Raw genomic sequence first — 14,658 nt, 5'->3', positions numbered from 1 at the left:
TGTAATTATACTGTCAGAATATCAACATCTTAATAATGCTCATGAGAGACTGCAAAAACTGAACACTTTTATAAGATTGCTGAATAAACAAAGCTGGACTTAATCATGGCAATGCACTTTGATTTGTAAGTTCATAACCAAGGAAGCAATAAATATTCTCTTGTGTTTTACAGTTAGAGTACATTATACTCGTAAACATCTTTTTAGTTAAAAAGAAAATCCTTAGTGCTGCTTTTTTGGATGCTGTTTATTTTTAAATAATTTTAACCATTGACACATACAATTCTTTTAATACAATTATTCATTTTCTGATTATTTCAAATTTTTCTTGTATATACAAGCTGAAAGTGTAAAAGTAACACAGGAACCATTTTGTGTACTCTCTAACAGGGCATACAAAAGTGCATTAATTCCCACATAAAAGTTTACTTGAAGTTGCCTCTCATAAAGCTGTCAATCCTGTGATAGCAGCCATGTCAGCCAAATAATTAAGAGTCAGGATGAAATGAGCTGTTGTAGAAATGAATCATCCATTTCCCTCAGGATCTCCAGATCACACAGCTGTGTGCCTGACTTCTATTGTTCCCAACAGAAAGGTGAAAGTCACAGAGAAATGTAAGTAACACATAAATTGACAATGGATCAAGCTAACATAGACTTAGTGACATAGATTCAAGTATCTACCTTTTTAATGGTCTCATTATACGATTTCCTATCTTTCTTTGCAGCTCATTTCTAAAAGCTGGTTCCTCCAAAACAGAACTCGATCCAAAAAAGCCACTTCCATTTTACAGTATAATGCCCCACACTCAAAACCCACCCAAAATCTCACTCCCTAGTTTCAGAAATTGTTTTTCTGTGTAAAATATAATTTGATGTCAGCTGTGAAGGAAACTGATTTTGAATTTTGTAACCATTACTTAGAAATGAAACATTTTTAAAACTAATTAGTAGTATAACTAACAGGTATTCATTCAGCTGCCCTAAGAAACAGAAACACCAGCATGGTATTGCTGTCTCTTCCCATTTTAGTGGGATAGTACAACGACCAATACTAGCTGATTCTGTGTTGGCTGCATCACGTTGTGGAAAAGTTTTTTGAAGAGCTCACTTTGGAAATATTTGTAGTATACTGCCAAGGCTGAAATAATGACCAAGTTCTGGATCAGATGCCCACAGTAGTTAAAATATTTGAAACTGATCCTTCCAGTTCTGCAGGTACTGGTGCTCCAGGATGCAAATATTTACAGGTCAGTTTAACACATGGCCATGTAAAAGGTTGTATGACTGTACTTAAATTTATGTCATTTATAAGACAAATACAACAGGTGAGCTACTCCAATAAAAATAATTGCAAATCTAAAAATTTAGAGCATCTAATTTTAGAAGATTTTCTATGTAAACTCAGACTTATATTTCTTAATATAGCCCACCTGATGGGGAGTGATCAGAATTATAGCTAAATTTTCAGTAACCAACAAAAATATAATATTTAGACTTCTGCAAAGGTAGACAAAATCTCCAGTTCTTTCCAATGTTGCTCATAATTTTGCCATGAAAAGCATCTGCCAGACAAAATAGTGGCATGCTGCTAATGTAATAATACCAGAAGACTTCACCTTCTTACAGTATACTCAAAACATCACATACAAAACATAGGCAGCTGTTTAAGGACAAGCAGCAGTAAGACATTGATAAAGAAAATTCCCTCCCAGAGATATTTAAGGCAGATGAAAAGGCTTATATGTTCTCATTACTCAGAAAAAATACCCACAGCATGATCCACGCCAAGACTTTAGACCAGTGAGTGACAACCAAGTAAAAGTGCCTGGAAAATCAGGACCAGCACCATGAGAGAGGCATTATCATCTGCCCTTCACCCACTCAGCCCCCTCCAGCAGATTTCATCCTTCCCTTGACCTGTTCTACGTGCCATTCTCATCACATGATAAGGTATATAATGTGCTGTGCCTGCTTTTTTACGTTATCCAGGTCCTTTTATTTGCCACTGAATATCTGGATACTAGCAATGCTGAGAAACTAAAATTTCTAGTAGCACAGCTCTATCTGTAAATAAAGACATGATGAGAAAACAGAATATAAACAATGTAAGTCTGTGTCCTTCCTGCCCCTGTAACAGTTCTGTTTCATCAGAAAAGTAAAGGTAAGCTTCAATGGAAGTAAAAAAAGGAAAAAAGTAAGAAGTCTGGTCTTCTCAAAATCCAATGTCCATCCAAACTCATGAAAGTTGTACTTAAATATTTGTTTTTCTACATGTTTCTCATTTTGGCCATGAGTTCTTCTAGGCTTTCTTCAGAGTCTGCTACTGTCTCCCCAGTTACTGAATTCTCTTCCTGTTAGGAACAGGAAGAAAAAGTTGTCAACAAAAAAAGTAAACTAAAAAAGCCCTCAGGTTTATTGCTGTTACACCACACCATTTTCCTAAAAGCAGGCACTCAATAGTGAGATTAGGCCTAAGTGATTATAAGATTCAACTGTAAATGATTTTGACTAGGAGTTAGAATGTTCTTACTGCAGTACATTCAGATTCTATGCTCATTGCTCTTTGATTACATACAGCTTTTACAAGATATGTATGGGAAAAATTAATTAGTCACCAAAATATCAACTGAGAAATTGTCATTTGCTGTCCTTTCCCCAGCCCCCAAATGCATTAATTCCTGTAATCTCAGCAGTACATTCACACCAGCACCTACACTTAAAGAAGTATCTGTCCCAGGAACACAAAACTGAACCATAAAAAGGAATAATGAAATGAACTGAGGTCACATTTCACCAGAATTGTTCAAGATGGAATTCTGTTCTAGGTTTAAAAGGTAACCAAACTGGCTGGTATTATAAATTTAATCTACAATATGTATTTCAAAAATTCATACACAGTAAGTTCATTACCTTGTCTGGGATAGTATATGCTACACTAATTCCTTCAGGAAGTTCAGGTACTGGGCCAGATGCAGCCTTCAGCTCATCTTCTGAAATTTCTGATACTAATTCAATACCTTCGCATTAAAAGGAAACAAAAACTCCATTAGGAGTTAGAAGAAAAAGTTCTTTAATCACCAAGTTATCACAGTAAGAGAAAAGATGAAGCTACTTTCCAGAAACAGAATTAAATTAAACTAGAAACACCTTTGATTTCAACAACTTCATTCCATTACCAATAGAAAATCTTTTCCTTTTACAATATATGAAATAATTCTATATAGGCAACTTATGAACCAGAATGGCATCTCTTCCTTGTCCTTACCATTTAAACTTTATCATAAGGACACTTCTCCCAGGTGTAAGATAAGATTATTTTCTATAACATGTAATAAACAGAACATGTACCTCCAGTCATAAAATAGTTATATAAAACACATTTAACATTCCTTAAGATAATTCCTTCTAATTTAAACCCCTCAAGAGGAATGTAAAAATGCATGGGATGCCTCAGCACAGTGGTTATGGAAATGACAACTGCTCTTTAGTATATTTAAAAGGAATATGCAGTTAATACATTTTCTCATTTCTCTCAACTTCAAACCATCTTCTGAGAAAGGTTTTTATTCAAGCAGCAGTTACATTTTGAGCCTAAGACCTGCAAATTGCACTAAAAGCATATCATCAAGTTGTGGTAAAATTACTTGCAAAACTTGGGAAAAGCCAAAAGTAATTACACAGTGTAAGTTATAAAAATAGGAACTAAAAAAGAATCTATGTACCCAAAATTGTGTTCACTCAAAATGAATCTCAGTGTTGGGAAAATCAATTAGTCTCCAGGCGATGACTTACCCCAGTCATTGTCTTCATGTACTATTTCTTCTTCCTTTTCAATTACTTCTTCTTTTGGTCTTGCAGCTTCTTTTCTCTGGAGGGAAAACACAGAAAAACAATCTCCTCAATAACCAAAATTTAGTCCAATTTCCAGTCCAATTTCCAAAAACTGCAAAGAAGTTCAAGCCTAATAGTCACATTTCTTCCAACATGTAAGATAAAAAAGTTCTTAATGGTGACTGCTTAGGAGCAAAAAAGCAGAATATCAGCAAGTTCAAAAAAACCACATCAAACCCATTAAAACTCAGAAACATATGACTACTAGAAAGGTTTGCATTCTCTTAAGCAGTATATTCTTCTACATAATTGCTCAACTCTTCTTCCTACCCTTTAAGGTAAGTACTGTATATTTAGAAACACGTGCAACCATCTGAAGATGAGTGTTGCAAACTGGAGTAGCAATGAACTCTTTTACAACAGATTTGCAACTTGCTTTGTTCTCTACGAAAAGGGAAATTAGAAAATTGACCCACAAACCCAAACTCTTTTTACCTTATAATTTTCTTGCTGTTTTCTGCAATTGTGGTCACTGCACTGGGGGTTTGGCTTCATAGACATAGTTGGGAAGAAATCTTGCATTGCATTGTAACCAAGATAATAACTCACAGTACCAAAGTTTAACAGGTACCTAGAAACACAGAGAAAGAAGGAGCTTGTAATGCAGGTGCAAACCTAAAACTTCAGTTGCTTAGGGAATCATTTTTCCTCAAAGAACTTTTAGAATACGCTTTCAGACTCATGGAGTTGTAATGTGAGTTACTGTAATTGCCTTAAATCCAATTATGCTGTAATCTGCTGGCAACAGAATAACTGGATCAATACAGAATCCCATCTTCTCATGGTGTGTGAGGATAACTCAGCTACAGGCAAGAGAAGTAGTTTATTCTTTGTCCATGTACAAAATTCCAAAGACAAGTCAGTACAACAGCATTTTTTTATGTATAATGTAATGATGTCAAATCAGAGCATGATTAAATATTTAAATATTTTGCTGTACACATCAAATAGCAACAACTCAGTCACTCACTTGAGAACATTTTGCACAAGCATTCCTGCCACAACACCCATGGTTGTAGGAAGACTGGCTGCACAAACTCCTTCTCGTTTCAATGTCTTCTCATCAATATTTGCAGCTACTACCAGTGGAGGAGCACACTGAGGGGCAATAGAGAAAATAAGCTGTAAAAAAGCATTCAAGAAATCCCACAGATCACACAGAATTTAAAGGTACTGCATCAGCTGTGCCAGGATCACACTCACAAGGCCAGCTAATCTTCACATTCCCAGTCCCACTCTAAAGGGCAAGAGAGCAATTCATCAGAGCACCACGTACCGCAAAACAAGCGGATTCACCAGGGATGATCAACTGGATGTGTCCTGACACTGCATTTTCACTCACTCCAGACTCCATCCAGATTTGTCCAAGTTCATTGCAGGCCTTATAAACACAGAAACACAAACATCAGCACTGCAGAAGTTTAATGAAAAGAATAGGAACTCAAACAATTGGGAGTGATGAAACACATTCATCTCCCTGATTTCAGGCAAAAAGGCTATGGTCAGAAAAAAGTACATCAAGAGACAGAAATTATTTATCAAAAGACAAATCAAGCAGCAAAATGAAGTTGCCTTCATGAAGCCCCTTTGTGCTTTCCTGAGGACCTGAGATGTTCTAACAATACAGACATCAGTGACCCAATTACAGCACACTACAGAATATAATTCCACAAATTATTTTAGAGGCTTGGGTAGAGTGTATCTATGTGTCCTCCCTGCCTGCAATTTATGGATCAAGTCAGCTGAAGGGTAACAGAAAACATACATTTGGCATATACCTTACATTGGCTGCTACTATAAAGAAAAAGAGTTTGATTAAATAAACAGCATTTTTAGTATACAAAAAGTCACATGAGGTATATAATTAGCTGTAGAAAATCTTTTTAAGTTTCTAAGATTCAACATACCAGCCTTTGAAAATACCGTTATATAAACAGAGTAATTAGAAAAGACAGAGTTTATGAGTTTATGATACTTCTTTTACTAACCATTAGGTGATAGTAACTTCCAAGTCTTTAGTGATATTTATACACATAAAATGGGTTTATAAGAACTGGGTAAAAGCTCAGATTTCTCAAGCCAAGGGGGACATTTCTTAGGAGATTATTTTAAGTTCATATCTTTTCTATAGTGCCACAACTCCTAACATATTTATAGAAGAAAACAGCCTTCCACAAGCTCGTGCCTTTGGTGGCCTTACCGTGTTAATTGCCATGCGAGCTTCAAAGTTGTCCACACAGCTCAAAACCAGATCCACAGGCTTCCCTTCCTCCAGTGCACCGTTACTGCAACGGAGCATCAGAAATTTACACGAAATTGCCAGCAGAACAAAATACCAACACAGCAACCGACATGTTGCTATAGAGTACAGAAGCCCAAGAAAAGTGAATTTTTAACAAAGCTTGTGCAAATGCAGTACAGGACACAACCAGTATCTTAGATCTGCAGTAGAAACAACACCATGCTGAGGCTGGGATTTAAATATATGGGCATTTTAGACTGTTTTATATAGTATGTATTGAAGTGAAGGGAGACGACCCACCTTTCTTGGTCAGCATCGACTCCGTTCATTGACTCAATCAGTCACCTTTTATAACAGCGTTAATCAAGTTCATGCATATTGCAAAATCCGGGCTCACAATAGGTCAGAGATAACACACCAACCCCTCCTTTTGTTTTCAATACCAAGATTTGTGTTCTCAAAACTTACTTTTACTCTCCCAAAATGAGAAAACTGCCTGAGAACCCTGGTATGCAAGGCCTTCATGTTTGTCACTTTTGCTTTCTCATACCTTATCCAAGGACAAGATATCCACTTGTTATTAAAAACAACCTGAGAACTCCTGCTGTTTACAGAAACAGGCTGTGAGAATTTGCTCCTCACAGCTGCCTTTTAAGCCATTTCTGAAAAAATCTCCAACAAGTATGCACTCACAGTATTGGAGAATTCTATCTTTGTACAACAGAACTGCAAACGGTGTAAGTTATCTCAGATCTCTATGAGATCCACTAGTAATTACTTTCTTCTTCATTTCCTAAATCATACCTGAAAACTACTACAGAGCATTCAAGATATGAGCTGATCTGTTTTCCATAACACATCTAGACAAGAATGTCTTCATATACATACATTTCCCAGAGGTTTTCAATTGGAAGTTAATAAATTGAAAAAGAGCCCCAACAAGAAAAACGTGAGGCTGTGTAGAACCACACATCAGCAGAACTTAGCAATATGCTAAAATTGGGAGATTTTACCTTATTCTATCCATGAAGTGCTCAAAGTTGTCCAGTGTTGTGATGTTGTAGTTATGTACTTCAAACTGAACATCAGGATTAATATCCCTTAAGGAGGAAATAATAGGAGTCAGTGGTAAAGAATACAGTGGTAATTTACATTCTTCTCCCTAATTTCCCAAGCATTGCTACAGTCTTAAGTTTCCACTCTGAACTCTAGAATTCACCCATATTTGTCAAAAATTCACATTAGATAAGAAAAAAACCCACAAGATGTGGGAGTGGCACAGTTTATACCAAACTTCTGAGCAAAATTGGCTTTTACTAAAAAGTAGACTCACATTAAGGTTTTGGCCAGTACAAAAATGTCTTTGAAGTATCAATCATACCCACAAATACTTTATGCTCAAATTCCCAAATTAAATCATGATTCTTTGCAAATGATTAAGAGCGAAACACTGATTTTCTAGAGCACCATCCTGGCTCAATACATTTTGATACCCATTTCTCCAAGTTTTACCTCAAAGTATGTTCTGCTGCTTGCACTTTACTTAATCCAGCTTGATGAGGTTGGAAGAAGAGTCTGTTCATGTTTGCCAGTTCCACTTTGTCATAATCAAACAGAAGCAGCTACAACAAAGATTGTTTTAACACATGTGAATCTCCAGAGACTCTGCAAACAGAGCACTGTGGCAATTCTGAACAACAGAACTCATTGTAAAACCAAAGCCATAGAAAATTCCCCCAACCAAACTCCCTCCATCAGAGGCCCATTCAGTTCACATAGAAGAGGTACAAACACCATAAGGATGTGAAAAACTGAACCAATCTGTTAAGTCATTAAAACTAAGAATATTCAACAGAGTAACCTATATGAACAGTAACACCTCTATTATCACATATATTACTTGCTGCCATGTGACAAACTAATGTTTGTGATAAAGATTTCTGTTTGTCATCTACTACATTTCAGTTGCATGATATAAACTTGGTTCTTAAAAGACTTTATGTGAAATACCCCCTCCTTTCCTTTATTTTGTTTTCCTTTGGCAATAATCATTTTGCACTATGAAGATTAGAGAGATAGGTTCATATAAGAATATGGAGATGACAAACATCCAAACAAGAATCATCCACATGATGATCAAGCCCTAAATAAATAAATTTTACCAGCATAATAAAATACAGACTCATCATGTGTGATGTTTATACAAGTGCTGTTCTTGAGTGCTTTTTTCACAACATTTTTTATTTGGGTAAAATCAAATCAAATTCTTTACAAAGAGGACTGGTCAATCTACTATAAAGATAAAGAAGAACAAAAAAACTCTCATTACCTTACCAATGCCACACCTTGTCAGCATTTCAGCAGTCACACTGCCAACACCCCCCACACCTACTACTGCAACTGTGAAGGTACGGATTTTCTGTAGGAAGGAATAATGGACACATCAGTACATTATCAGAAGTGGTCCTCCCAGGGAAAAAATGCAAACAGTGTTTCATTACAGAGAGAATCCTACCTCATAGTCTTTGACAATCCCCATTCTTTTTAATGCCATCAAGCGACTACAAAGAAAAAAATGCAATGTTAACACAGAAAATATTCTTCATGTTTCTAACAACAATTTTGCTTTTCAGGTACTTGAAATCACTTTTGCTCTAGATATAACCTCACCAAGCAATAAATGCAAGCCTGCTGTTCCACTGCAGTTGTGACTGCCAGCTAGTTACAGTCTGAGTGACAGAGTAGATGCTTTCCTATTTGCCCCAGAGTCCTAACCCTGCACAAACTCATGCACCTATTCCTCTGGTAATATTATTAAATCAGGAGGACACAGATATTTTTGTAACTGAATCCCTGATTTACAGAATGAAAGGTGACACTTTTTTTTTTTTTGGTAATGAACCATATGGCAGCAACCTAGTGAAGATTTGCACTGTATTCTGATATTCTGATCAATTTTATTGGATTAACATAACATTAAAAAAAATAAATGGAAACTCTCAGGTTTTGAGGACAACTGAAAGGATTTTAAAGAAACATTTTATCCCTTTATGGCATTTTTCATGAAAGTACAAGTATCAACGTGTATTAAGGAAAAATAAAACCAAACCTGAACCAACAAAACAAAAAACAAAAAATCATCAGATTTCTAGAAGGGAAGGGGTCTCTAAGAATTCTATAAGCCAACTTCTAAAATAGACAATTTGGAGGAATGAGAATAAGACCTCAAATAATACCAACACCTGTCCCATTTACTAGCAACCTAGCTGAAAACCACAAGGTTTTCGGATTTTCTCCCTCTCCCCCTGTACTGTAAAGCAAGATAATACAAAGTAACCCTGACATCTAGCTCAGCCAGGTGGGAAACCCGAGAGCATCCCTCCCGGAGCACCTGCCTCCTGCGCTGCCCGACACCCTCCCGAGCACACCCATCCTCATCCCTGAGATCCCCACCCGTCCGAGCCTCTCTCGCTCCCCCAGACCCACCGTCCAACCCACGGCCTCCCCCTTGCCCATCCTCCGCGCCCCGACAGAGCCCCGCCGCCCTCAGCGCACCTGTAGGGGTTCGAGTCGGTCACCTCGGCGCTCATGGTGTCGATGCGGGCCCGCGCCGCCGCCCGCCCGCGCTTCTCCCGGGCCAGCTCCTCCTCCAGCTCCCGCACACGCCGCTCCAGCCGCTCCAGCCGCCCGGGATCCGCCATGGCAGCGACACGTCTGTGCCCGGCCCCGGGAGCTTCCGGGAAGCGCCGGGGCGGAGCGGGGCCGGCCCTTCCCTTCCCGGGGCCGCCTCCTCACGGCTGAGGGGCGGTGGCTGCCGAGGCGGGACCTGCCTCCCGGGAAAAGTCGTGTTCCGGGAAAAGCCGCCGGGGCCGACAGCCAGGGGGCTGCGAAGCGCTTTCCTTTGGCGGACCGAGGCGCCTCTGGGTGTCCCGGCCGGGCGGCCTCCGGCGCGGCCTCCGAGGATGGCGGCGGAGCCGGGCACTAGCGAGGTGCGGCCGCAGCACCGCTTCGACCAGGGCAGCCTGGAGCGGTACCTGAGCAGCCGCTTGCCCGGCTTCCCTCGGCAGCCCGCGGGCGCGCTGGCTGTCAGGCAGTACAGGTAACGCAGGTGACACCGGTGACACAGGTGACAGGGCACTAACCCTGGTGGCGGGGCCGCCGCCGCTCCCCTGCCCCGGAGCGCCCGGGAGGGGCGGGCAGAGGAGCCGCTCCTGCCGCCCGCCAGGGAAAGTGGTTAGAGGTAGAGCCCTTTGCCGTCGCGATGGCGGGCAGCAGCCATCGATGGATTTTTAAGATGCATTCTGACTTAGTCCAATTAAAGGCATGTCCTAGCTCGCCCTTTGAGCTGCTGGAGAAGGCAAAGTTCGCGGTGGCGGCCGAAGTGCCCTTTGTCACACTCGGCCTGTGGGCGGGCTGTGTGTTGGATGGGCTTCCCGCTGTCCTCAGAGTACACCCACGATTGTTTTATTGCCTACACATAAATCGCAATTTATGTGCTCCATCTTTAATTGCACAGCGAATAGCAATGTTCACAAACACACACATGGCTTAAGAAGTCAATGGTGAAAGCATTAGGCTGTCACCAGGTAAGCAAATGCACGAGAGCAGCGTTAGGATGAGCTGAGATTCCTGTTACTGCCTGGGGAGCATCATGCAGTGTGCCAGGGAGGTGCTACACCAAAAAGTCTCTGTTCCATAGAGCGCTGAGTTCGTTTGCATTCAGCAAATCAGTGGTGTGGCTGCACGACTTCATGTCAGGAGCTAACTATTTGAAGTAAAGTTTTTCTAAAAATAAGGATTAATTCCTTTGTAGGCGTGACCTTGACTAACTTATCTGCAGCTGTCACTAACAAACAGTGAACAATTTTTCATTGTCTTCTGATGTAAATATAAAACATTAATTCATTCAGTCTGCCCTAATCTTCTTCAGCTGAGAAGACTTTAGGAGGAGCCTTAGGAGAGTAGCTAATAGTAAGTCATAGTAAAGTCTGCTAAAATTTTGTTAGTATTTATGCTTTTACTTCTTGGTCATGTAATCACAGTTCAAGGCTTCAGCTGGCCTAAATTTGTTTTGTTCCAGGCAAAGTGTTGTCAGTCAAACTTTTTAAACTATTACAAACTGTGTCCTAACTGCTTTGGGGAGAATGGAAACATAATGGGAGAAATGATGGCAAAAGTTCATTTGATTTTTATTTTCCAATAGTTGTCTAATTGTTTATTGGTCTAGGTCAGAATGCATCTTAAAAATGAACACGATTAAGGAGAGAAAAGCATGCAGATTAACACTTGAGGAAAAAAAGGATCAATGAGCCTTGAGGAAAATAAAGATCAATGAGTTTGATTAGAATGTGATAGACAAGGTGTTATGAAGGGTTTAACTGGGTTGTCCTTCTCTGTTACACGTGATTGAAATGTCTAATTTTCTCTGTGACTTCAACATGCATTCTTTAAAATTTTACAGTTCTTATAGGCTGTCCCTTAAGTATAATCTTAGGATGTGATAATCAGGCTGGCAAACAATGGGGCTTGGTACTAGAATAATCAGTAATATAATCATAAAGTAGAATCTTAGAGTGGTTTGGGTGGGAAGAGACCTTAAAGATCCTCTAGTTCCAATCCCCTTGCCATAGGCAGGGACACCTTCCTCTAGACCACATTGTTCACAGCCCCATCTAGCCTAGGCATCCACAACTTCTCTGGGCAGCCTGTTCCAGTCCAGATTTGGGGAAAACCACAACACAAAACAGCTCTGGAGAAGATGCTTTCCTCCATCCTGCCATTTTGTTCAGATCAAGTCACAATGCATTTTGCAAGTATCATTTCTGTTTAGAAGCTTACAAATTTGTAAGTACTTGAATTTTTGAGTAATTATAATCTTTCTCTCTGCAGCTCAGGCCAGTCAAACCCAACCTTTTACCTTCAGAAAGGTGGGCAGGCTTTTGTGCTCAGGAAGAAGCCCCATGGTCCCCTTTTACCTGGAGCACACAAGGTAAGTAACATTCTTCACTGAGCTCCAAACACTTTGTTTTGCTGGTGACCAGGGTCTATACATGGTGGTCCAGCACACTGATGAATGTGTACAGAAATGCAGTGAGTTGCTGGACTACATATAATTAAACATTCAAGAGGATTCACTGTGCTCATTTATGTTTGAGAGGTTTTAATTGACCCTAAATTTCTGTCTTCCTCAGGTGGATAGAGAATACCGTGTGCAGAAAGCCTTATTTTCAGCTGGGTTTCCAGTGCCTGAGCCCCTTTTGTATTGCAGTGATGTTTCTGTCATTGGAACAGAGTTTTATGTAATGCAGCATGTGCAGGTTGGTCCTCCTGTGTAAGAGATTCTTCCCTTCTCCCTACTACAAGCTGCTTTTAAGTTGTGTAAAACCTTTCTGTTAGAGCCTTGCTCAGCACAGTTTTGTGATATGAGAGTAAATCATCTTTTGATGCTTTGAAGAAATGTTAGCTGTCAGTGATTCTCACAGATTTCAGCTTCTCCAGGGCTTATTTCACACTTTGTTGAATTTTTTAGCTCAGTGTTTAACCTCTTGTTCTTGTTTGAGCTCTTGGAAGGATATCTTGAAATGAGACAATATTGCTTCTGTGAAAAGCATACACAAGTCAGAGGGAAAAAAAATCAGTCTGTAAAATGAATCTTTGGACATCCTGGAGGCTTTTTAGTATTGAAGATAGGAGCTGACATACAATCACCTGTTCTTGAAAACAAAGCATGATTCTAGTTCCAGCACTAGATTCAGAAAGAACACAGTATATCTCCATCTGTGGTCCACCACTCTGGCGGTTCTATAGCTGAATTAATGCACTTTTTGTTAGATTTTGGTGATTTTGGGCATAGGTCTGCTGTACTGTGTCTTTTTCCTTTTTTTTTGCCCCTCTGAGAGGAGTTGAATTCAGGCCTTTTCCTTTTCATTGCATCCTGTTCTATCGGGGTCACTGGGAAATTAGAAATGTAAGTTTGTGGGCCAGTTTCTGAAGATTAGGTTAACCTTCCTACAAAAACTGTAAGTCAAGGTTAATAGAATGTAAGGGTTGTGAGAAATTTGAAACAGATTTCTTAAAATCCTCCAAAGATGGAGGATTTTACTGGTTTTGATTAGAACAAAGTGATACCTTAAAAAGAAACCTTGTTACATTTCTAAGTATGTAAATGTATGTTCTGTCCATTCTATGGTGGTCAGCACTGCTCTGTTTTTAACAATTGTGAAAATGGAACAACAAACCCGTCTTCTAAATGAATTCAACTACTCTTGAGGAGAAAAACAAGTGAATTTCTTTGGATTGTTTGAGTCTTTGTACTCATAACCCACCCATTACCCTGCCTGCCCCTCCTTTCCCCTGAGGTCTTCGTTGGTATTTTTTCTGCAACTTAGCTTTTAGAGACAGTACAGTAACATTGTTTTTCCTGGTACTTTCAAGCTTGAGGATACCTGGATTGAGTGCTCTAATTCAGAATTTCATCTACAGATACACTATATACTAAAGACCTGTGTTTACCATGAATCCCTTCATTGGCCCTGGGTGAGGAATAAAATAAATGAGGAAAGAATTTTTGATTGCATAGGGAGTGTTGGTTCACTACATTTGGTTTTGGCTGTGGAATGTGTAGCTTTACTTCTTTTCATCTGATGTGCATGTCCCACTAAATACCTGATTTATGTTATTTCTAGGGTCGCATTTTCCGAGACATCTCCCTGCCTGAGGTGGGCCCTGCAGAGCGCTCTGCTCTGTATCTTGCAATGATAGAAACTCTGGCCCTCTTGCACTCCTTTGATTTGCAGTCATTGGGCCTCCAAGGATATGGTAGAGGACCAGGGTACTGCAAAAGACAGGTACAACTCAACATTCTCTTGTTTTGTCTGGTCTTTGAATGTTTATTTGATTTGCAAGCTAAATTGTTAATTATTAATTATTGTATTTTAGGTATTAAAACTTCACTTAGTTCAATGAATTGTGCACAATCTGAAGCTACTACTACATTCAGATTGATTCTGTAATGCTGTATTTAGGGAAAGAAAACAGATTTGCTTTTGGAATAACACTAGAATTGGGCTATATAAATAGGATTGATGTAGATGTAGTCTTCATTTCATCTGTTGATATCTCAGTTCACATTTGCAAATGCAGAGGTTTTACTGAATTTTCAAGAAACATGGTGATAGCCAAAGCCCAGAAGCATGTGCTTCAAAATTTTGTAGTCTTGAAAAACTTGTGAATCAACTGAAAAATCTGTTGGAGTGTTTGTATTTTTAAGGTATCAACTTGGAAAAAACAGTATGATGCAGCTGCTCATACAGATATTCCTGCCATGAACAAGCTGGCTGAGTGGTTAGCAAACAACGTGCCACCTGAGGATAATGAAGAAACGCTGATTCATGGGGACTTCAGAATAGATAACATCATCTTCCACCCAACAGAGGTATTTGAAATGTGTTTGTACATTTAATAGGTTTTGGCCCTTCATTTGTTTGTACTCCTATCATGTAATAGGACACTTATATGTGGAT

The 14,658-nt window shown here is 39.4% G+C and overlaps 2 protein-coding genes across 2 annotated transcripts in view; one reads left to right on the top strand and one right to left on the bottom strand.

Annotated features, from left to right (window-relative positions):
* Positions 1 to 229: 229 nt before the first annotated feature.
* Positions 230 to 9,935, bottom strand: UBA5 (ubiquitin like modifier activating enzyme 5). Its single transcript, XM_064704793.1, has 12 exons — positions 9,692 to 9,935; positions 8,652 to 8,697; positions 8,466 to 8,555; positions 7,649 to 7,758; positions 7,150 to 7,236; positions 6,095 to 6,179; positions 5,171 to 5,275; positions 4,865 to 4,992; positions 4,330 to 4,465; positions 3,796 to 3,871; positions 2,914 to 3,020; positions 230 to 2,354 (listed from the first exon to the last, which is right to left on the bottom strand). The coding sequence occupies exons 1-12, from the start codon at positions 9,835 to 9,837 to the stop codon at positions 2,271 to 2,273; spliced, it is 1,200 nt and encodes a 399-aa protein (XP_064560863.1). The 5' UTR covers positions 9,838 to 9,935; the 3' UTR covers positions 230 to 2,270.
* A 7-nt stretch (positions 9,936 to 9,942) lies between these two features.
* ACAD11 (acyl-CoA dehydrogenase family member 11) overlaps positions 9,943 to 14,658 on the top strand; it is a 29,051-nt gene continuing 24,335 nt past the window's right edge. Inside the window, exons 1-5 of the mRNA XM_064704792.1 lie at positions 9,943 to 10,235; positions 12,026 to 12,125; positions 12,328 to 12,453; positions 13,822 to 13,983; positions 14,406 to 14,570. Coding sequence (XP_064560862.1) covers positions 10,099 to 10,235; positions 12,026 to 12,125; positions 12,328 to 12,453; positions 13,822 to 13,983; positions 14,406 to 14,570 — 690 coding nt within the window. The 5' untranslated portion in view covers positions 9,943 to 10,098. The remainder of the gene's footprint in view (positions 10,236 to 12,025; positions 12,126 to 12,327; positions 12,454 to 13,821; positions 13,984 to 14,405; positions 14,571 to 14,658) is intronic.

This window comes from Zonotrichia leucophrys, chromosome 2 (genome assembly GCF_028769735.1).
Source record: "Zonotrichia leucophrys gambelii isolate GWCS_2022_RI chromosome 2, RI_Zleu_2.0, whole genome shotgun sequence".
Lineage (NCBI taxonomy): Eukaryota > Metazoa > Chordata > Aves > Passeriformes > Passerellidae > Zonotrichia > Zonotrichia leucophrys.
Note: the sequence above shows the minus strand (reverse complement) of the source record. Positions and strands in the feature narration are given on the sequence as shown.